General features: G+C 47.7%; 1 protein-coding gene across 1 annotated transcript in view; it reads right to left on the bottom strand.

The window, feature by feature from the left end:
* The window catches only part of COMP (cartilage oligomeric matrix protein), a 181,728-nt gene that overhangs the window by 22,231 nt on the left and 135,690 nt on the right, over positions 1-23,807 (bottom strand). The window contains exon 14 of the mRNA XM_069217074.1: positions 5,491-5,669. Coding sequence (XP_069073175.1) covers positions 5,491-5,669 — 179 coding nt within the window. The remainder of the gene's footprint in view (positions 1-5,490; positions 5,670-23,807) is intronic.

Raw genomic sequence — 23,807 nt, forward strand, 5'->3', positions numbered from 1 at the left:
TGCTATGATGAGTTCCTGGGAAGCATGGCACAAAAATCCAGTATAGAAGTGTTTCTATATCCTTCTTTAAATGAATAGAATGTTTATGGTTTATATAACTATAAGTAAATGTGTATCTATGCATTTAAATCTACACCTATAGTTAGGACATAGTTTCTATAGAATTTTTTGTTTTTGTTTTGCTAATAACTTTGGCACAGTTTAAAGAATCGTCATGAAACTTTCCAAAAATAAAATGGTGGTCACTTCAGTTACTGACTGGAGTATCAAGCGGGGGCCGAGAAAAAGGGGGAGCCCCAAAACATATTTTCCCCATTCATTTTTCCATAGGGATTTTTAACAGCAATAGCACCCAAACCACTGGACGCAATTACACCAGATTTGGCAGAGAGTTAGCTCTTGGTCCAGAAACAGGCCATTTTGTTATTTGGTGTAAATCCCTTCAGTAGTTTTAGAGCAATTAAAGAAAATCCAAACATGTATGTATAGGGACGCAAAGGTTTGCAAACCCTCCTGATCTCGTGCTGAGATTATCAACACATCTTCAACGAAGTGTTGGCAGCCTTGTTGGGACTCAGCTTCAGCTGAATCCCAGAAAAAAGTGTGAAAAAAACCCAAAAGGAGCCAGGGTAAACTCATCCTGACACCTTGGTTCTGGTCCTGAGCTAAAAAGCTTTTTTTGTTGTAAATTTTCACTGTGATTCGCGGCGGATCCGGAAAAAATAAAAAAATTAAAAAAGAGCTGACTCCTGCGCTTGCTAAATCTGGAGCCCCATGGTTGGACAAGTCCCGGGGTCAATCCCACCTCCTAAGGGCTTTAAAACAAAATGATGCGGGCCGTGGAGCCCCTCCCCCTGCAGCCCCAGGGACGGCTACCCACCGGGGCTACAATACAAAAGCAAAGGGAGTCCATTTCCCTGTCAAACAACTCTTGCTTGCAGAAAGCAGAATTTCCATTTGTCTTCCCTGCATGCAAATATGAGTGCGGGGAAGACAGATGAAAACGTTGCTCCCATAAGCAGGGAGTTGCTACTAAAAGCAGCTCCCTGCTTGGGGGATCAATGCCAGCTCCCACAGGACCTGGGGAGCCAGCTAGGACTGCAGGGGCATTTAGGCTCCCTGCGGTCCTCTCACATTTTCTCTCTTCCATCCCATAATGGGATGGAAGAGAGAGAGATAGTTATTGCAATGGTCTCTCAATCCAATGACTGCACAGCACACATTAGCTGTGGCATAATGGTTAAGGTCACAGACCCTCATGCTGAAAGTTGAGGCTTCTAGTCCAGGTGTGTCTGTGGTCATTTTCCTACTTTAATTTGTTTTCAATCTAGAAAAGTTCAAGGGTCGTAATGAAAGGTGATCTCACTGTTCTTAATTAACAAATACATTTTTTTTCACTTTTTCAAGAACTATATAATTCTAAGTATATCATTCACCAAAGTTTAAAAAAATGTTTATCTCTGTCTCTCTCACTCTCTTTTCCCTCTCTCGCACCCACTCACACCCCCACTCAGACTCTCACAGACTCACTGAGACCCTCATGCACTCACTCAGAGACCCACACAGAAACTGAGGCACCCACTAAGACGCTGATGCACCCACCCTCGTACTCAAACAATCTCACAGCCAGTCTATCCCCCAGAAACACTTTCTCTCACCTATTGTCACACATAGAGAGACAGGCCACGGCCAACTCCCGCCACTCACACCCAAAGGGCCATGTGCAGCACGGGGTTGAGTGGTCCGGTAGGCTTGGCCGCAGGCCAGGCCCTGCAGCTCAGCACAGCCAAAGGCTGTGTGCGGCAGTGGTTGGATTACCCTGTAGTAATGAAAATTACTTTAGGTTAAAAAAAAAAAAAAAGACATTTACTAAAAAAAACTAAGGTTACAGGGACGTTATAGTTGGGCTCACATTTTAAACGTACCAAACCATAGAAATTCACCAGTTATCTCGAATAGCTATAATTCCTGCCCTAAGGTAACTAAAACTTGTGCCCTCACTAATTACAGCATTCATGACATCTTTGATAACATCATTGATAATGTCTCTGTAACATCTGCAGTAAAATTATTGATCAGATAACTGTGCATGGCGGGGGGCCTCCTCTACATGGGCTGTTTTAGGGCACAGGGACCGCACAGTTCCCTTTCCCCAGGGACCCCACCCCCATGGGCCCTACCTCATAATATATTTTTTACAGGCAGGGGGGAGTTCGAGGCATACGGCTCCCACCCCCCAAGCTGATTTCAGCCCAGGGTCCCCATCCCTCTGGGCCTGGCCTCAAAATATATATTTTTTTTTATGTGGGGGGGAGGCCTCCATGGGCCGATTTCAGGCCCAGGGACCCCATTCCCCGGGGCCCGGCCACAAAAACTTTTTACTGTGGGAGGAAGGCCACCTCTATAGGCCAATTTCAGCCCCAGGGATCCCATCCCCTTCAGCCCAGCCCTAACATTTCTTCTTTTTTTAGCAGAGGGGGGCCACGTGGCCCCCTCCCCCACCCAATTTTGGCCCCAGAGATCCCATCCCCTGGTGTATATATATATATATATATATATATATATATTTAATGTGGTAGGGCCCATTCCCCGTCTCTATAGGCTGATTTCAGGCCCGGCCCACATGGCCTGTCCCCACCAGCGATTTTGGCCCCAGGAACCACATCCTGTGGCCCTGCCTACAAATTTATTATTATTTGTTTTGATGTGGGAGGGCTCCCTTTCTGCCACATTTGGTGTAATTCCGTCCAGCAGTTCGGGCTGTAGGCCTGTTCAAAAACCCTACATGGGGAAAACATGTTTTGAGACCCCCACCTTTTTCTCTGCCCCTGCTTGACGGATCACCCCGAAACTTTTCAGACAGCAGCTGACGTGAGCATCAAAGTTTTTGGGAACATTTCATGAAGATTCATCAACCGGCGCCAAAGATATAGGCAAGTAAAAGAAATGCTTTTTCTATAGAAACTAGGTCTTAACTATAACTACCTAATGGCAACTGCCACTGGGTAATATATATCAGGGTTGGCAGTAGCGCCTCTGAAGTTATGGTTAGGTCTGATTTTCAATTAAATAAACTTTTTGCTTTGGTAATTTTAAGTACCTTTTGATAAATCTGCAAAAAACGTTCCAAAAACATGTCCATCGGATTTTGGTTCAGCAAGTTTCAGGCACATCTGTGAGGGGCGGGAGGCAGAATAGGCGAAGGCCGGCAAAAAAAGTTAATTTACCAATTTTAACTCCTTTAGCAACCTTTGAACTGTGCTACAGAAAAACGCAACTGACCAGATTTACACTAATCTTGGCCTGAAAGTAGAACTCCACTCAAGGTGGTGCACCTTCGCTTAGTTTGGTGTACATCCGTTCAGTAGTTTTTGAGCACTTAGCATTAGAATAGTGATTTGTGTATGCTTCATATTGAGCTGACCAGGTAGTGAAACTTAGAAGGATAGAGAAGTCTGGACCTTTTATCGGCAATTGTGGCCTATTACCACCATTTTAGAACAACTGTACTAATAAACTCACGTTCGTACATTTATTACTACAATGGAAATGGCAAATATTTCATGGTAATACAACAGTACAGGGTAATTGCCATGAAAAAAACTATTGTTTACTGGACTCAGATTATGTGTTGCAGTGATAGTACACTGGGAAACATCTCTGTTATATCATGGATGGAATTTCAGTCAACGCTGACAGGGGTTTTCGAGTCGGTCAGAGAAGTGCTGGCTCTCTGCTCCAATGGAGAGCAGAGAACACAGTCTACTGGGCAGGGGAAGGGAAGCTGCAGAGGTGGGTTGGGAGGACAACAGGTACATTTTTTTATATTTAGGCGAAGGGTATAAAGGATTGGTTGGGGTAGTGTGGAAGGATGACAGGATCCAGGTACCAATTTTCTTAATTTTGTTAGGGACAAGGGAGTGACGGCCAGGAGGTGAATGAGGGGGTGGGTGGTAGAACACTGGGTATAACAGAGCCGGGGACTGAGGTAGGTGAGCCCATCTTCTGTATGTATAACCCATGACTTCTCTACCCTTTCAGAGCTGTTGAAAGAGATGGGTATCAGTAAATAAAAGCTGTTTTTCAACTCAAGGTTCTGAGTGATATAACATACAACTCAAGGTTTGCTCGCCTTGTCTATTTCATGTCACTCAAAGTGCCTTTGTAATAAACGTCCCTGTTGTTCATCATTAGTCATCTATAATAAGTACCTACATTTTCATTACAAAAATTTAGAATTCAAGACAAATGAAATCAAGAGATCTGGCAGGATTCACATGAACCTTTTAAGGGCCAAGGGACAAAAACAGGATTGCAACCCAAGTCTCCTAGCTGAAAAGTTTGCATCTTAGGTCCTAGAATACATCTCAGCCACATTATGCATGCAGTGACATAAATGCTCCACCAGAAGTGCCCAAACAAATATAATTATAAGCACAAAGGCTAAGGGAATATGAAGGAGAGGGTGTTTCAACATGGAAGCTGTTGCCTGTATGGGATCACTGCTGCAAGGTCGTCACAATGGGAGTGTGAGAGGGGCATCATAACCCACGGCTAGGCATTCCAGGACCTTGCTCTCTCTCAGCAACATTTATTCATAGTTTTTTTAAATTGCAAGCAAGCCTACCATCTTCATTATTAATAAGACAGCTTATGTGGCCAGTCTGCTAGATTGCGCCAGATCAAGGTTGTCTCATTCCCTGCAGTACATTTTTTTAAACTAAGAAAAAAGTGCTTGTGGGACCTGCCAAAGAACCAGAAGAAGCCTCTAGAGGGCCTTACTTTAGGTTTTGGCCCTAGACTCACACTGGCCTTTGACAAGCCTGCCCCACTGTGATGGCAAAGTTCCTATCACTATTAACATCTCTTTCACTACACCAAGACAGCTACAAATGTGTATTTCAACTGTGGCTCAGGGAGCGGATCCAGGTATTTATATATATTTATTTGCAATGTAATATAGTGTGAAAAAGACCTGCCAGGATAGAAGAGCCCTTTACATCAAATTAGAAGAATTTACAAGTACAGAAAAGAAAGGGAATAGACTATGAGCCTAAATACAGGAGCATTCAGATGGTAATAGTGATTTCTGCCCAACACTGTACATCCATTATTAGGATTATAGATTGAATTCTGAAAGCAGTGATATGACATGAATTGAGACGAAGGATGGAATTAAGACCCCCAAGAAACATCCTGATGTCTGATCTAACTCTCATTTGCGGTACTCTGCACCCGTATGTCCAACACTTTCCTTTCTGGTGGACAGTGGCAAGGTTGCGGGAGAGTACGTTGTCGACAGCACACCTAATTTTAGTATTCCAGGAAAACCAGAGACAAACCTGACGTGTGGCACTCCATGGAAGAGACTAACATTTTTAGTCGATTCTACTTTAAAACAGGCTATTTGCTTCCTTATGTCCACCATGGCAAGGAAGTGCTCAACAAGTAAAGTGATTCATTTGTATGCATCATTCACTTGTTTCCTACCTGGTTGAGAACAATCCAGTGTGGGTCAATCTGTGCGTCACCCTCTGGGTCTAAAACCACAGTCTGGAAGGCCCTGAAGTCGGTCAATGTCACCTCAGCATTCTCGGGGCAGACATCGATTCTATCGATCACAAAATCTCTATCAAAGTCTCCTTCACAAGCATCACCAATTCCATTCGCTGTTAAGGAGAAATGCAGAGAAAATGAGTGGTAAAACATTCCAGGCATTCTGAATATCTTAGATCCCTTTAAAGTAAGGAATCAGTGGTACAATTTCACCTAAATTATATGTTCTGTGAAAGTGAAATGAGATGGCCAATGATCTTGTTGACATCACATGAGGAAGAATGATATGAACTTATTTCCGAATCAAGACCCATTGTTATTTTATGAAACTAATTATTCAAAATATTAAAAAGCTGTGATTGGCGAAGTTCCTTCTTCAAAATGTGCATTGATCAATCAATAACAAACTTTATTAATTTTTTTCTAAAACAATCATAAAAGTATATCTCATAAAACAATACCAGTATGTCACAATGTCATGCTTCAGTTAATCATACATCAGTTAAAAATATGACAGGTATATACCATAAAACCACAACTCAACATTACAATGAATCTAAAAAGTTATCATCATTGTCCTGATGTCATATAATTCTGATACTTAACAGCTTACAGATAGGACACCAGAGAGAAAGCGGGAAATGAAAAAACCCAATTTGAGTGTCGCTAGTAGCTGTACGTAAAGATACGCAGGTCTAATTTGTGTAAAATGTTCGGAGATCAAAAGAGGCCTGGTATACTTGTGATGGAGATTACAAAACTTTGGACAGAGTAGTAATACATGCAGGGTGTCACAAATCAAAATATTATCACAGTTGCAAACAGACAAATTAGAAAATATGTACCAGGCCCCCTTTGGAAACAACAACAGATGGAAAATATCCAGCCTCAAGAATGTCAGGCAATGACGATGTCTGCTTGACATATTCAGGAGGAGGTAGGGCTATATCCCATTAACAGACTTAACCATGACATACTTGCACACAGACTGCTTTGTTAAGGCAGAATTCTCTCATTCAGCTGCCATCCTCTGTAAAAAAGCCTGTTTAACCCATGTAAGATCACTTTTCACTATATCCCTATGGCTGGAAAAAAGACCTGGGCGCCCTAGTTCATAACAAGATTTCTTGACATAGTGAAACCATGGAATTGTGGCTGCTTTATCTACTGACAGGCAATCCTGGACTATGAGCCTATTAAAATGTAAATCCTACTTGTGCCAGATAGACCACCATAATGAAAGTGGAAAAACACAAATAAAATCTGTGATAAAAGACATGCTCACTTCTTCATGAATAATTTCAGATGGGGTTCCCTGGCCGACAGCCAGTAAGTTCCTAGGGAACTTTTTTTAAATCACCTGAATGCGATCAACATTAGTATGCCCCCAAATTCACAGTCAAAGGTAGCCATTGGGACGCATTCACCATTATTAATGTCTAATAAAAGTTTCAGGGGCTTATGTCCAGTGCATCTGGTTAAGTCATAAAGCTCTGAGATGCTTCTTTGTAAAACCCTTCCATTTTTAATGATCAGAGGTTTCAAGCTAAGTCCTGAATTAAGTAGCAATCCTAAATGAGAACAATCCTCCACTCTCGTTCAAATCTGGCCCTGTGCTAAGACTTTGAAAGACTTCTTAATCTTGGAGCCTACCACTGTAGGAAGCTTGCTCTGTATATATTATACTAAAATGAGGTATAGTGTGCACAGAATCCAGGGATTCCCCAAAGGCTCTCTTTTGTGGTAGTGTGGTTGAGCAGTTAGGCTTATCAGAGGATGGTGCAAAGCATTTGTTGTACACACACAGTCAAAAAATGAGGCACACACTCAATGACCAACTCCAGGCCAATGTTTTTGTTACTTTATTACAAGAACCATAAGATCTTTGTTGCAGGGGAGTACAGTTGTAAGTTGGTATCAAGCATATGTATCAAATGTACTTTGTTTAGATTTTGCAGGTAAAACAGTTTACAAGTAAGTAACACTTTTCCATTTCAAAAGTTGACAGTGCAATTTCTCATAGGAAGCAATGCGGTCCTAAGGGAGGAAAAGTGTTAGCACAGTTAACAGGTAAGTACTCGACTGATGATCCCAGTCTTCGGGCGTTAGGATATCCACAGGTCAAAGTTCAAGTTGACCCTAAAAGTGCACCACCAGCAACACAGGGCCAGCCGGGTGCAGAGGTCAAAGTTGGTGTTGGGTTTTCAATGGAATCCTATGAGGACAGGGGGCATTCAGAAGAAAATAGGTTGCAGGTAAGTACCCGAGGTTTCAGGCCACAGACCTCAGGGGTTTAGGAGAGTACTGGGGGGGGAACAGGTCAGCATCAAACACACACCCTCAGCAGCACAGAGGCGGCCAGGTGCGGGGTGCCAACACAGCGGGGCGCCCAATATTATTCAATGGGGGAACCCCGGGGGTCACAAAGATGCTGCAGGCTGAGTCCAGGGAGTGGGTTCCGGAAAACCAAAGGTTGGACAAGAAGAAGAAGCGCCCACTGTACGTTGCTGGACCATCAGTCGGATTCACCAAGGCCAGGGGGCTGCGGATCCTGGAGTACATTTGGGCGTCAGGAATCTTCATCCAATCCGATTGCGGTCAGGGGGGTCCCCCTGGATTTAGGCTGCAGGCGTCATCGTGTTGGGCAGGAGGGGTCAACCCAATGTGGACTCGAGGTCAGAATTGCCTGGGGACCATCCCTGGACTGGTGGGACACCTGGACACGGGCCGTGGGCGTCGGGTGCAGAGTGGACAGGGCTCGCAGATCCTGGGCAGTTCTGGAGTTCTTTTGGAGTGTTTCATCTGGACAGGACCACTGTCCTTGGGAGTTCTTAGTCCTCTGCTGGGCAGGCAGACCTCTGGGGGTTTATAGAGATCACTGGTCCTGCATGATGTGTCGCCTTTTTGTAGCAGGAGTCTTCAAAGCTGCAGACATGCCAGTAGGGCTGGGGCCAAGTCAGTTGTTGTCTGAAGTTTTCACTGCTGGAGTCTGCTCTTCAGTTCTTCTTCTTCTAAACGTCATCAGGAATCTGAAGAGCAAGGTTCAGGGGTGCCCCTAATACTAGATTTAGGGGTGTTACAGGGGTCAGAAGGCAGTAGCCAATGACTACTCTCCCTGAGGTGGCTACACCCTTCCTGTACTCACTCCCTTTGGGGAGTGGGGTGCATTCCTACCCCTATTGGTCCCTCGCCCCCAAAACCAAATGGAGGATTCTGCAAAGAGGGGGTCACAAAACAAAACAAAATGGAGGATTCTGCAAGGAGGGGGTCACCGCAGCTCTGGACACCTTAGGGGTGGTCCTAGCTGCAGTGGTCACTCCTCCTTGTTTTTCCTAATTTTCCTGCCAGACCTGCTGCCAAAAGTGGGTCTTGGTCCAGGGGTCGGGCTTCTCCACTAGCTGGAGTGCCTTGGGACACTGTAAGAGGAGGCCTGAGCCTCTGAGGCTCACCGGCAAGTGTTGCAGATCCTGCAAGGGGGAGGTGTGAAGCACCTCCACCCAGAGCAGGCTTTGTTCCTGACCCCAGAGAGCACAGAGGCTCTCACCCCCATGGGGTCAGGTCAGAAACTTGTTTGTCGGGGCAGGCTGGCACAGACGGGTCAGCCCTACACTAGAGGGTTGGGTAAAATACAGGGGGCACCTCTAAGATGCTTTCTGTATGCATTTTACAAGAAATCCAACACTGGCGTCAGTGTGGGTTCATTGTGCTGAGAAGTTTGCTACCAAACTTCTCAGTCTTCAGTTGAGCCACCTTGGAGCTGTGGGGTTCATAATGACAAACTCCCAGCCCATGTACTTAATATGGCCACACTGCACTTGCAATGTTTAAAAATGGACTTAGACACAGTAGGGGCATATTGATCATGCAGCTATGCCCTCACCCGTGGTATAGTGCACCCTGCCTTAGGGCTGTAAGGCCTGCTAGAGGGGTGACTTACCTATGCCACATGCAGTGGTTTATAGGCATGGCACCCAGTGAGGAATGCCATGTCGACTTTGCCTTTTTCTCCCCACCAGCACACACAAGCTGCAATGGCAGTGTGCATGTGTTTGGTGATCGGGTCCCAGCACCCACTCCCCACTCAGTCAAGTCAGCATCAATATCACGCAAAAAGAGGGGGATAATCAGGCTGTTAGACCTGGCAGCCTCAGGGTGGTTATCCACCAACTTCTTGCCTGCCTCCCTCCACTTTTCTGACACTATTTTTGCTGGTTTTAGGACTCTGCGCATGTTACCACTGCTAACAATAAGTAGCTCCTTAACCATGTCTCAGGCCTGGCATTGCAAGGCCTGTGTGTGCAGTTTCACTGCCACTTCGACTTCACATCTAAAAGTACTTGCTGTGGGAGGCTGGCCTGGTTTGTAGTTGGTATTTAAGGTACTTACACCTTTTACGAGGTCCAGTTATCCCATATTAGTGAAATGTAGTCAGTGTCTAAGAGCCAGACTGTCTAGAGGCAGCTGTAAGCAGAGCAGCCAAGGCTGAACTAGGAGACATGCAATATATACACTAGTAACCAAAAACAGGTAAGTAAATAGTCAGAAAATAGTGAAAACAGTGAAAATCACACTAGGTTGCAATGGGCCTAGGGGGAACACAAACCATATACTAAAATAGTGGAATGCGAAAGTTGGTTTCCCACCTAGGCAAGTGTAGTGTGTAGAGAGGCACTGGGAGTTTAAGAAAACACCAAAGGTAAGTAAAATACCCCACCCCAGAGTCCAGGAAAGCAGAAGTAAAACACAACAAGTTTCCTAAAACACACTAGAAGTCGTGATAGAAGATAATGCAAGAACCAGAAGAGACTGCAAGACACCAATGATGGATTCCTGGACCCGAAGACCTGTGGAAGAAGGGGACCAAGTCCCAGAAGCACTGAAGAGTCCAGGGAGAACAGGAGCCCCTGCTAATGAATGAAGGTGCAAAAGTGGAACGACCGGTGAGAAGACAAAGTCAGTATTGCACCAAAGAAGAAAGATGCGGGTTCCTAGTTGGTGCAGGAGATGTCCAACGCCAGATGGATGAATGCAGTCTGGTTTGCGCCGCTGGATTCTGCCAACAAGCCTTGGCACACGCAAAGCTCGCTGTTAGTGGAAAATGGCACTGCCCGAAATCAGGAGGGACCTGGTGGACTCTACCTAGGAGGGGTAGACAGAGGGGGCTCGGGGCAACTCAGAGAGCCCTCAGAAGACCAGGCAGCGTGCATAGGAGTCCCACAGCACGGGGACAGAAAAGGTGAAATGGAGGCCCACGCAGCACGACACAAAGGATTCCCACGCCACCGGAGAACTACTCAGGAAGCTGTGTGCCCCAGGATGAAAGATTGCACACAAGCCTTAGCAACTGCAAGTAACGCGGTGCATGGGGGTACTGTCTTGCATGGGGGGGGGGCAAGCTCTTACCTTTACCAAATTGGGACAGCTGGACATTGGAACTGTCAGAGTCACGTTAGTCCACCACCAGTGTCAATGGATCCATGCCTGTCATTGGGAGAGGGGACCCAAGCCATCGGTCGTCGCTGCAGAGGGGTGCCTGCTGAAGCAGGGAAGTGACTCTGTCACTCCATGGGAGATTCCTTCAGCTCTTCTGGTGCAGACTGAAGACAGGCAGTCCTCGGAGGATGCACGACCTGGAAACTGTTGCAGTTGCTAGCAGGAGCTAAAGATACAATGTTGCAGAAGTCGTCCTAGCTTCTTTGTTGTAGTTTTGTAGAGTTCCTGGAGCAGTCAGCAGTTGATCTGTTGCTAGAAGATGAAGTAAAGGATGCAGAGGATTCCTGCTGGAGTCTTGCAACCCGAATCTGAAGAAACACCCAGAGGAGACCCTAAATAGCCCTGAGAGGGGGATTGGTCACCTAACTAGGTAGGCACGTATCAGGAGGGGCATCTGACGTCACCTGCTGGCACTGGCCACTCAGATGCTCCCAGAGTTCCCTGAGCAACCTGAAAACAAGATGGTAGAACCCAGGGACACTCTGGAGGAGCTCTGGGCACCACCCCTGGGGTGGTGATGGACAGGGGAGTAGTCACTCCCCTTTCCTTTGTCCAGTTTCGTGTCAGAGCAGCGATTGGGGGTCCCTGAACCGGTGTAGACTGGATTATGCAAAGAGTGCACCATCTGAGCCCTTCAAAGCATTTCCAGGATACCCCTCCCATGCCTGTAACACCTATTTCCAAAGGGAGAGGGTGTAACACCCCTTTCCTAAAGGAAATGCATTATTCTGCCTTCCTGGGATTGAGTTGCTCAACCCGCAGGAGGGCAGAAGCCTGTGTGGCAGCAGTACTGGGGGTCCATGGTGGAGCACCCAGAGTGCATGGAAGTGTGCAGCCAATACTGGAATCAGTATTGGGGTACAATTCCCAGTTGTTCGAACGTTAACATTGTGAAGCTATGCATATGTACCTATGTACAGTGCACACTTAAAATGGTGTTCCCGCACTCACGAAGTCTGGGAAAGTGGGCCTGGACAACGTGGGGGCACCTCTGCTAGTGCAGGGGTGCCCTCACACACAGGTACTTTGCACCCAGCCTTCAGGGTCTGAAGGCCTGACATATAGGTGACTTCTAGGTGACCTGGTGCAGTGAAAATGGCTGTGAAAAAAAGCATGCACAATTTTACACAGGTTTATGGGTGGCAAAAGAAATGCTGCAGCCCATAAAGATCCCCTATAACCCCAATGTTGTGGGTACCTATGTATCATATACTAGGGACTTATAAGGGGGGTCCAGTATGCCAATTTGGTGTGAAATACTGGCTTACCAGTATGTAAGTACAAATTTGGAACCAGAGAGAGCATAAAAAACGGGAGTTCTAGTTAGCAGAACTCCAGTGACAGAGTTAAGCATACTGACAAAAACAGTGAAACAGACTGACAAGTAGGCCACAAACCATGAGAACTGGGGTCCTGGCTAGCACAATCCCAGTGACACAGTTAAAATACACTGACAAACAGGCCAGAAATTGGGGTAACCACACCAAAAATGGTGTTAGCCATGCTATAAAGAGGCTACTTTCTCACACTTGCCAAGCCTTAAACTCCCCTTTTGTTTACATATAAGTCACCCCTAAGGTAGGCGCTAGGTAACCCATAGGGCAGGGTGCTATGTAGGTAAAAGACAGGACATGTACATATGTGTTTTATATGTCCTGGTAGTGAAAAACTCCTAAATTTGTTTTCCACTACTGTGAGGCCTGCTCCTTTCACAGACTAGCATTAGGCCTGCCCTCATATACTTTTTGAGTGGTAGATTCTGATCTGAAAGGGGTAACCAGGTCATATTTAGTATGGCCAGAATGGTAATAGAAAATCCTGCTTATTGGTGAGGTTGGATTTTACATTACTATTTTAGAAATGCCACTTTTAGAAAGTGAGCATTTCTCTGCACTTAAAACCATCTGTGCCTTACAGCCTGTCTCCAATCAATGTCTGGTCTGTGCTGGTTAACAGCTCCCTTGTGCATTTCACCCAGACACCCACAAACACAAGACACTCAGTTACATCTGCATTCATCTGCATTCTGAATGGGTCTTTCTGGGCTGGAAGGGTGGAGGGCCTGACACTTACATTTCAAAGGCCAGTGGCCTTTCCTCACACAAAGGACAGATAATCTGCCACCGGGACCCTGGCAGACAGGACTGGGCTGAAAGGGGAACTTGTGCACTTCAAAACCACTCTTTGAAGTCTCTCCCACTTTAAAGGCATTTTTGGGTAAATAAACTGGTTCTCTAACCCCACCAACTCAGACACTTCTGGACCTGAACTCTAACAGAAGACCTGTCTGGCTGCCCTAAGGACTCTCTGGACTGCTTTGCTGAGAAAGACTGCTGCCCTGTTGGCCTCTGACTGTGCTAGAAGAACTATGCCTTCCCCCAAAAGTGCTCTCCACGGGCTTGGATTGAGCTTGCCTCCTGTTCTGAAGTCTCAGGGACAGCAAAGACTTCAACTACTAACTTTTTGCTAGTACCGAACTCCAGCGACTCCGGAATGACTTCAGCGGCACCAGCAACGCTGCAGCCTCCTCCCGCTCCGTGGACCTCGCTGCACGCAACGACCGCGGCCTGCAATGCTACTCTGCTGACGTCATTCAGTGTGATCGCGTCACTGCGAGGTTGACACATCACATCCTGACGGACCGGAACCAGCGACTCCACTGGGTCACAAGGAATTGACGCATCACGGATGCCACCGCATCATCTCCCCCTGCATCCGTACGGAACCAAAGCCTCACCTCTTGCTGATTCGCAGCAGAGAACCGATGCCTCTTTCCTCAGAAGCTGTAAGGGAACAATGCTGCACCAACTCCAGTGACGCCTCTTTCCGACTCCGTGCAAAGTCCTTGTTCTTCGTTTTTAAAAGGTACTGTACCTGGGTATCTGTGTGACCGGCACCAGTGGTGTCAGATTGTTGGGAACGACTCCGTCAATGATGCCGTGATAGCCCCAGTTGGAGCTATTGTGTTTCTAGAAGCTTTAGTTGGATTTAATCTTTAGAAATTAATAACTTTGCTTGTCTACATTGAATTTTCCACGTTTCAACAGTATTTTATTCAGATAAATATTATTTTTTTCCTAAACCTGCGTAGTGTCTTTTTGTGGTGTTTTCACTGTGTTATGGTATAAGGTCTGCATAAATACTTTACACATTGCCTTCTAAGTTAAGCCTGACTGGGTGGGCACAGGATAATTTGGATTGTGTTGTGATTTACCCTGACTAGGATTGTGGTCCCTACTTGGACAAGGGTGTATACCTCTGCCATCTAGAGACACCATTTCTACTACATGCCAAAAGCGGCACTTTCCTACACAACCGTCCACCCCCCAAACGAAAGAGGATGGGACTAACCTTTCCCAAGAGAGGCTTCATTGTCTAAGTGGAAAAACCTTGAATGTCCATCTGAATTGGCTTGGGCAGTCCACTGTAAAGTCCATTCCCTGTAGAGAGATGGACCACCTCAAAAGTTTAGGGTTCGCACCTTTCATTTGCATCAGCCATCTGAGAGATCTGTGGTCAGTTAAAACAATGAAGTTAGTACCAAATAAGTATGGTCTCAGCGTCTTCAAGGACCAAACTACAGCAAAGGCCTCACTCTCTATGGCACTCCCACGCTGTTTTCTGGGGAGTAACCTCCTGCTAAGAAAAGCAACAGGCTGGTCATGGCCATCATTGTTGGTTTGGGACAGGACTGCTCCTATCCCATGTTCAGAGGCACCTGTCTGCACAACAAACTGCTTAGAGTAGTCTGGAGCTTTGAGAACAGGTGCTGAGCACATTGCCTCTTTCAGGGTGTCAAGGGCCTTTTGACAACTAACTGTCCAGTTTACTTTCTTGGCCATCTTCTTAGAGGTTGGTTCCGTGAGTTGGGTCACAATAGATCCATACCCCTTCACAAACCTCAAGTAATAACCAGTCAGGCCGAGGAATGGGTGGTAGGAGCTTCCCAGTCCAGAATTGTCTGGATCTTGGGCTATAAGGGTTGCACTTGGCCTCTACCCACAAGGTGGCCCAAGTATACAACAGTGCCCTGCACTATCTGGCATTTGGGTGCCTTGATAGTGAGGCCTGCAGATTGCAGAGCCTGCAAGACCGTCCCCAGGTGGAACAGGTGATCCTGCCAGGAGGAGCTAAAAGACAGCAATATCATGTAGATATGCTGCACTGAAGGACTCCAAGGCAGCAAGGACTTGATTCACAAACCTTTGGAAGGTGGCAGGAGCATTTTTTAAACCAAAGGGCATAAAAGTGAACTGATAATGCCCATCAGGTGTAGAGAATGCTGTCTTTACGTTTGCTCCTGGTGCCATGCAAATTTGCCAGTACCCTGCAGTCAAGTCAAAGGTACTGAAAAACTTTGCTGCACCTAATATGTCTATCAGCTCATCAGCCCTTGGAATAGGGTGAGCATCTATCTTGGTGACAGAGCTGAGACCTCTGTAGTCTACACAGAACTTCATTTCTTTCTTTCCACCCTGGAGATGAGGTTTTGGGATTAAGGCCATTGGTCTGGCCCAGGGTCTATCAGAGGGTTCAATAACCCCTACATCCAGCATCTTGTTGACTTTAACTTTGATGTTCTCCTGACTGCTGAAAGATCTTAGATATGACAGGCAAGCTGTCTCCTGTGTCCACATCATAGGTACACAGGTGTGTCTGCCCAGGAGTTAAGGAGAAGAGCTTTGCATACTGCTGCAAGACTTGCTTGCAGTCAGCCTGCTGTTCGGAAGTGAGAGTGTCTGAGTAGACAACTCCATCAACTGATCCATCTTTAGGGTTGTGAGAGAGGAGGTCAGGGAGAGGTTCACTCTCTGCTTCCTGCTCCATCAGCATGGTTACATCAGCACTGTCACAGAAAAGCTTGAGGTCTTTCACATGGATCACATTTTTGGGTGTCCTGGTAGTGCCCAGGTCTACCAAGTAGGTGACCTCACTTTTCTTTTCTAGGATAGGCTAAGGGCCAATCCACTTATCCTGAATTGTCCTGGGAGCCACAGGCTCCAAAACCCATACCTTCTGCCCCAATTCAAACTCCACCAGTGCAGCCTTTTGGTCATACCACTGCTTCTGGGGCTGTTGGCTGGCCTCAAGGTTTTGAATGTTTTTTCCATGTCCTATGCCACCCTAGAGCGGAGGCCAAGCACATAGTCCACCACACCTTGCTTAGATTTGTGAAGAGGTCTCTCCCAACCCTCCTTCACAAGTGCAAGTGGTCCTCCTAACAGGATGGCCAAACAGACGTTCAAAGGGGGAAACCGTACTCCCTTTTGAGTCACCTCTCTGTAGGCAAAAACCATGCATGGCAAAAGGACATTCTGTCATGCCGCGGCAGCCGCGGCGCTTGCCGCGGGCGCGGGCTCAGGTTGCCGCGGTGCGGCACTCCATTTACACCGCGGCCGGTGCGTGGGCCGCGGGGGGGCGCCGCGGCTGGCGCGCGGGCCGCGGGGGATGCCGCGGCTCGGGCGCAGGCCGCGGATGCTCCAAAGAGCTTGATTAGGGGTCGCGGCACTCGCCGCTCCCCTTTCTTTAAGTTCTGCCATAAAGGCAGACGCGGCAGGGCTTGAGACCCCGAAGGGGTTTCAGGCCTGACCGCGTGTAGCGCATTATGCGCGTTTACAGCTAATCTCTGCATTCTGCTTTGCACACCTGCTCACCACTTACCATGTCTCCAGTCAAAAGCCGAATCCTTGCACATGGTGGTATTTTTGTACCTGCCTTTTCCCTTCCCAGCATGCTGAGCACTTGCTCTCCTCCCAGCATGCATTATTTTTCTTCTTTAGGTGCATGTACCTGATTCACTATTGCATTCTTTTCCCCAATCCAAGATGGTGGCATTTCTACTTCCTGTTTCCTACTTCCTGCCTGGGGGTATATAAGGGGAATTCAGCTGCTGGTTCATTGCGTTGCAACACTCCTTGGTGGTAGTCACGCTCCGATTGATTTCTTCCTGCGAATCCAGTGTTTCCTGACTTGTCTTTGTTCTCCAGTCTTCCTGATCTTCAGTCCTAACGCCTTGGTGTCCTCCTTTCGTTTCAGGGAGTTCCTGTGGAGGTTTTTTACCCTACTGGGGTTTTTCCTCTGGGACTCCTTCTGGGGGGCACGGACTGTAGTGGTTTGCTCTTGCCAAACAGCACCGTGGCTAACGGAAGGGGTCGCCCCTACCTCGGCCAGAGCAGAACCTGCCGGAACCGGGGACGTTCCCCTACGCTTCTCAACCTCGACGGTAAGCCCATTGAAAACCGTGACAGATTGCAACGCCCAAAACTCCAGTTGCAGTCCGGTATCATGGATAATCCAGTGGCAAACACGGAACCTACGAGCCAGACCCTGCTTATGACGATACAACAATAGGCTCAAGAACTCCAACAGTTACGTACTGAAAATACCGTCTATCGACAAGCCTTTGCATCCAGGACCACAGATGTCCCCTCAGTAGCTGCCACTACACCTCGTTTTTCTGGAGATCCTAACAAATTAAAAGAATTCCTGGATGCCTTGACGGTTTACTTTGCCTTTCGCCCCTCGCAATTTATACAAGACAAGACCAAGGTGGGGTATTTGATTAGTGCCTTATCGGGGCCAGCCTTGGCTTGGGCCACCCCTCTAGTAACCAGAAACGATCCCTGCCTATCTAATTATTCCACCTTTATCACTACTTTTAAACAGATGTTTGAACGCCCTGGACTCGAGGCGTCCGCAGAAGAAGCTCTTTGCGAAGTTCAACAAGGGAATCAAGATGTATTACAATACATCACCCGTTTCAGACAATTAGCAGCAGAAACAACTTGGGTGGAACGTACCTTGGTGACACTGTTCCGTAGATGTCTCAGAGAGGACATTAAAGATGAATTAGTGCACTCTGCTAGAATAGAGAACCTTAAAGGATTGATGGACCAGGCTCTGACGATAGAATATCGGTTAAATGAACGAAGAATGGAGAAAAAGAAGAGTCGTTTGCCATCGCATTCAGTACCGTCTCGCTCTTTCTCTCATCGTACCGAGGAAGTCCGTCCTGAACCTAAGGGGAATACCGAGGAAGAACCAATGCAGATTGACACGGCTCGAGGACCTTTATCAGCCAGTGAAAGAGAACATAGACGAAGGAAGGGGCTTTGTCTATATTGTGGTGCAGCTGGTCACCTAATTCGCACTTGCCCCATTCGTCCAACCAAGCCCTTGGGAAACGCCAACTCCCGTCCCCAGTAAGAAGGGTGAGGACGGGATATCGTGACATACCTTCTATTTGTTCTTCCAGGGAAGAAGGAACTGCCCTTTTTCTCTTACCAGTTATCCTTCATCTAACTGATGGCCGGGAAGAAAGAACCTTGGCTTTATTAGACTGCGGAGCCAGTGGCATCTATTCAGATGAAGCCTGGGCCAAAGAATGACAGATAGTACAAATACCTAAGGAAGTACCAGAACAGGTACATACCGTGGATGGGTCACTCTTGGCCTCTGGACCTGTACAATATACTACCCCTACCTTCTGTCTACAGTTTGGAAAACACCAAGAAAATCTTTCGTTTGATTTAATTTCATCACCACACCACGTTATGATCCTGGGCATTCCATGGCTCGCACGGCACAATCCTTACATTAACTGGGAAACAAAAAACATTTCCTTGTCTTCTCACTTTTGCCAACACCACTGCTATCACGCCGGGGATTATTGGTCCCCAAAAGGTCTCTCAGCAACAACTCCTAAGGTGGGATGCTCCATTAACGTCCTACAGGGAGTTCCCAGGCATTATCAGGATTATGGCGATGTATTCCAGAAGCCAGAAAAACCTAAACTGCTACCCCACAGAGAATACGACTGTGCCATTCCTTTAGAACCAGATACAGTGGTTCCTTTTGGGCGTATGTACTCACTCACAGAACCGGAGAAACAGATTCTGAAGGAGTATCTTGATGAGAACCTACAAAGCGGGTTGATTACTCCCTCTTCTTCACCCGCCGGGGCTCCTCTTTTCTTTGTACCAAAGAAAACTAAAGATTTGCGTCCTTGTATCGATTTCAGAGGGTGAAACAGGATCACTATTAAAGATCGGTATCCGTTACCCCTCATAAAGGACATCTTAGAAGCAGTCAGAGGAGCAAAGAGATTTACCAAGCTGGATCTCCGAGGAGCCTACCATCTTCTAAGAATAAGAGAAGGTGATGAGTGGAAGACCGCCTTTAGAACACCTTTTGGTCACTACGAATATAGAGTAATGCCATTCGGGCTTACTAATGCCCCTTCCATTTTTCAAAGGTTCATGGATTCTATCTTTTCTGATCTTTTGCAACAAACAGTGGTGGTGTATCTTGACGATATTCTAATCTTTTCTGTTCATCCAGAACATTCCAAGCACGTTCGCCAAGTCTTAGAGAGGCTCCGACAACATCATTTATTCTGCAAACCTGAAAAATGTGAATTTGATCAGACGGAAGTAAAATACTTGGGATATTGCATAAACCAAACCGGAGTCGCCATGGATTCAGACAAAGTGCAGGCTATATTGAATTGGCCATCTCCTTCTTCCATCAAGGAGACTCAGGGGGTCATTCTGACCCTGGCGGCCGGTGGCCGCCAGGGCCACCGACCACAGGAGCACCGCCAACAGGCTGGCGGTGCTCCCACGAGCATTCTGACCGCGGCGGTTCAGCCGCGGTCAGAAGCGGAAAGTCGGCGGTCTCCCGCCGACTTCCCGCTGCTCGGGGGAATCCTCCATGGCGGCGGAGCGCGCTCCGCCGCCATGGGGATTCTAACACCCCCTACCGCCATCCTGTTCCTGGCGGGTCTCCCGCCAGGAACAGGATGGCGGTAGGGGGTGCCGCGGGGCCCCTGGGGGCCCCTGCAGTGCCCATGCCAATGGCATGGGCACTGCAGGGGCCCCCGTAAGAGGGCCCCACTGTGTATTTCAGTGTCTGCAATGCAGACACTGAAATACGCGACGGGTGCAAACTGCACCCGTGGCACCCCTGCAACTACGCCGGATCAATTGTGAGCCGGCGTCCTCGTTGCAGGGGCATTTCCTCTGGGCCGGCGGGCGCTCTTTTGGAGAGCGCCCGCCGGCCCAGAGGAAATGTCTGAATGGCCGCCGTGGTCTTTTGACCGCGGTGCGGTCATTTGGCGGCGGTACCTTGGCGGACGGCCTCCGCCGTCCGCCAAGGTCATAATCACCCCCTCAGTGTTTTTTGGGACTAGCCAACTTCTATCGACAGTTCATAGCAGACTTTGCCCAGAGAACCAGCTATATTACTCAAACCCTTAAAAAAGAACACCTAAAGATTGGTTTTTGTTGGACACAAGACGCTGAGTTAGCCTTTCAGGAATTAAAGAAAGCCTTTATTCAAGCCCCTATCCTACGACACCCAGACACCAGCAAGCAATTCATTGTTGTCGCAGACGCCTCAGAAAGGGCCATTGGAGCTGCCTTATTGCAAAGACAAGACGATGATGATTTAGAACACCCTGTATTTTACCTATCACACATTTTATCTGATTCCGAGCGGAATTATTCCGTGTTAGAACGTGAATTACTCGCTTTAAAAACCGCGTGCACAGAATGGAGACACTTTTTGATGGGATCAAAGGAACCTTTTGAAGCCCGGACAGATCACAGAAATCTACAGTGCTTAAGAAACTTTCAGTGTCAAAATAGCCGGCAGGCTCGATGGGCTTTCTTTTTCAACCAATATGACTTCTATATCACTTACATCCCTGGTTCTCAGAACATCCTGGCGGATGCCTTGTCCCGACTTTATCCTGAGTGCAGCGATTCTACTGTTCAGAACTTATTTGACAACGACAAGATCATTGGGGTAGCACAGACTTTTTTAGACCAAGTCAAGTCCGAATATGCCCGTCTAGACGAAACAGAACTGAAAGAGTTGCGTCCGCAACTGCATACAGATCATGGCTATTATTATCATGACAAGGCCCTGTTTTTACCCACTAAAGTAGTACAAACTGAAGCTTTACATGTGTGCCATGATTCCCCTATCGCAGGTCATCGAGGAATGAAAGCAACCCAAGAACTTTTGCTGCGCTCCTTCTGGTGGCCAACTCTCAAGGCTGATACTGAGACATATGTATCTGCCTGTCCTATATGTGCTCAAGCCAAGACACCCCGTACCAGACCAGTAGGATTATTCCGTCCATTACCAGTTCCCCCCGGCCCATGGCACACCATCTCCACAGATTTTATGTGCACATTACCTTCCTCAATGGGAAACCACGTAATAATGGTAACCGTGGACTCCTTCATCAAAATGGCTCACTTCACGGCCTTAAGAAAGTTACCAACGGCTAAGGAATTGGGTCAAATCTTTACTCAAGAAATCTTTCGGCTTCATGGGTTACCTCAGGTCATTATATCGGATAGGGGCCCTCAATATATCTCCCGATTCTGGAATCAATTTTGTAAGACCTTGGGAATCAAGGTGGCCTTGTCGTCCGGGTTCCACCCTCAAACCAACGGGCAAACGGAACGACTCAATCAGGGTCTCGAACAGTATTTACGTAGCTTCTGCAATGCTACACAAAGTAATTGGGCTACCTATTTACCGCTTGCAGAATTCTCCTATAACAACTCTCTACACAGTGCCTCGAAGGTCTCTCCTTTCTATGGCTCCTACGGTTTCCATCCCAAGGCCTTCCCAACTCCCCTGAGAGATAACTCCAATCTTCCTGCCATCTCCTCCTATGTTTGACAGCTACGGGGTATACAACAAATTATCCATTCCAACCTTGTGGCCACTAAGTTCCGCATGAAAAAGATAGCAGATAGAAGACGTTGTGCGGCTCCTCAATATCAGGTTCATGACAAGGTCTGGCTCTCCTCTAGATTCCTACCTCTCCGACTCACTCAGAACAAATTCAAACCTCGCTTTTATGGCCCCTTCCTAATTCTCAAAAAGATCAACCCTGTGTCTGTGCGTCTTCGCCTGCCCCGGACGTGGAAGATCCACCCTGTATTCCATGTCTCTCAATTGAAGCCTTACCGACCCGATCCTTTTCATAGGCACTTACCCTGTCCCCCTCCTCTGTTGGTTGATAATGTACCTGAGTACGAGGTTCAGGAAATCTGTGACTCTCGGTTTTTCCATGGGCGCCTCCAATATCTTATTCATTGGAAGGGATACCCTATGAGTGAGTGTTCCTGGGAGGATGCTCCTTCAGTTCATGCTCCTCTTTTGGTCCGTCGCTTTTTTCATCTCTTCCCTCACAAACCTGGGGCCTCGGGGGGGGCATACTGTCATGCTGCGGCAGCCGCGGCGCTTGCCGCGGCCGCGGGCTCAGGTTGCCGCGGCGCGGCACTCCATTTACACCGCGGCCGGCGCATGGGCCGCGGGGGACGCCGCGGCTGGCGCGCAGGCCACGGGGGACGCCGCGTCTGGCGCGCGGGCCGCGGGGGATGCCGCGGCTCAGGTGCAGGCCGCGGATGCTCCAAGGAGCTTGATTAGGGGTCGCGGCACTCGCCGCTCCCCTTTCTTTAAGTTCTGCCATAAAGGCAGACGCGGCAGGGCTTGAGACCCCGAAGGGGTTTCAGGCCTGACCGCGTGTAGCGCATTATGCGCGTTTACAGCTAATCTCTGCATTCTGCTTTGCACACCTGCTCACCACTTACCATGTCTCCAGTCAAAAGCCGAACCCTTGCACATGGTGGTATTTTTGTACCTGCCTTTTCCCTTCCCAGCATGCTGAGCACTTCCTCTCCTCCCAGCATGCATTATTTTTCTTCTTTAGGTGCATGTACCTGATTCACTATTGCATTCTTTTCCCCAATCCAAGATGGTGGCATTTCTACTTCCTGTTTCCTACTTCCTGCCTGGGGATATATAAGGGGAATTCAGCTGCTGGTTCATTGCGTTGCAACACTCCTTGGTGGTAGTCACGCTCCGATTGATTTCTTCCTGCGAATCCAGTGTTTCCTGACTTGTCTTTGTTCTCCAGTCTTCCTGATCTTCAGTCCTAACGCCTTGGTGTCCTCCTTTCGTTTCAGGGAGTTCCTGTGGAGGTTTTTTACCCTACTGGGGTTTTTCCTCTGGGACTCCTTCTGGGGGGCACGGACTGTAGTGGTTTGCTCTTGCCAAACAGCACCGTGGCTACCGGAAGGGGTCGCCCCTACCTCGGCCAGAGCAGAACCTGCCGGAACCGGGGACGTTCCCCTACGCTTCTCAACCTCGACGGTAAGCCCATTGAAAACCGTGACACATTCCATTTCCTTTTGGGTTTTTCAGGGAGCCCCATGATCATGCCCTTCAAAGCGTTGTTGAACCTTTCAACAAGTCCACTGGTTTGTGGATGGTATGGTGTGGTGAACTTGTAAGTCACCCCACCCTCCTTCCACATGTGTTTTAGGTAAGCTGACATGAAGTTGGCTCCTCTGTCAGAAACCATCTCCTTGGGAAACCCTACCCTGGTAAATATACCACTGAGGGCTTTGGCTACTGCAGGGGCTGTAGTAGACCTAAGGGGAATTGCTTCAGCTTACCTAGGGGAATTATTCTGGGACAGGCCAAATCTCCAGTTTGGTGTACATTCTGCCTACAGTTGAAACACCAGGCCTTTTTGGGATCGTTTTTACCTTCATACCCATGTGAGGATAGTGATGAGGTTCGGGTTTGAGGATAGTGATGAGGTTCGGGGCCCACCCTCCCGCTCAAGTTTTTGGGGGCATTTAGAAAACTCTTTACTTTTATCCTTAGGTGTCTCACCACCCTTCCCTTGGGGAGGCTTTGTAATCACTTTCTTTTGGTCACCCCCAGTC

Source organism: Pleurodeles waltl, chromosome 12 (genome assembly GCF_031143425.1).
Source record: "Pleurodeles waltl isolate 20211129_DDA chromosome 12, aPleWal1.hap1.20221129, whole genome shotgun sequence".
NCBI lineage: Eukaryota > Metazoa > Chordata > Amphibia > Caudata > Salamandridae > Pleurodeles > Pleurodeles waltl.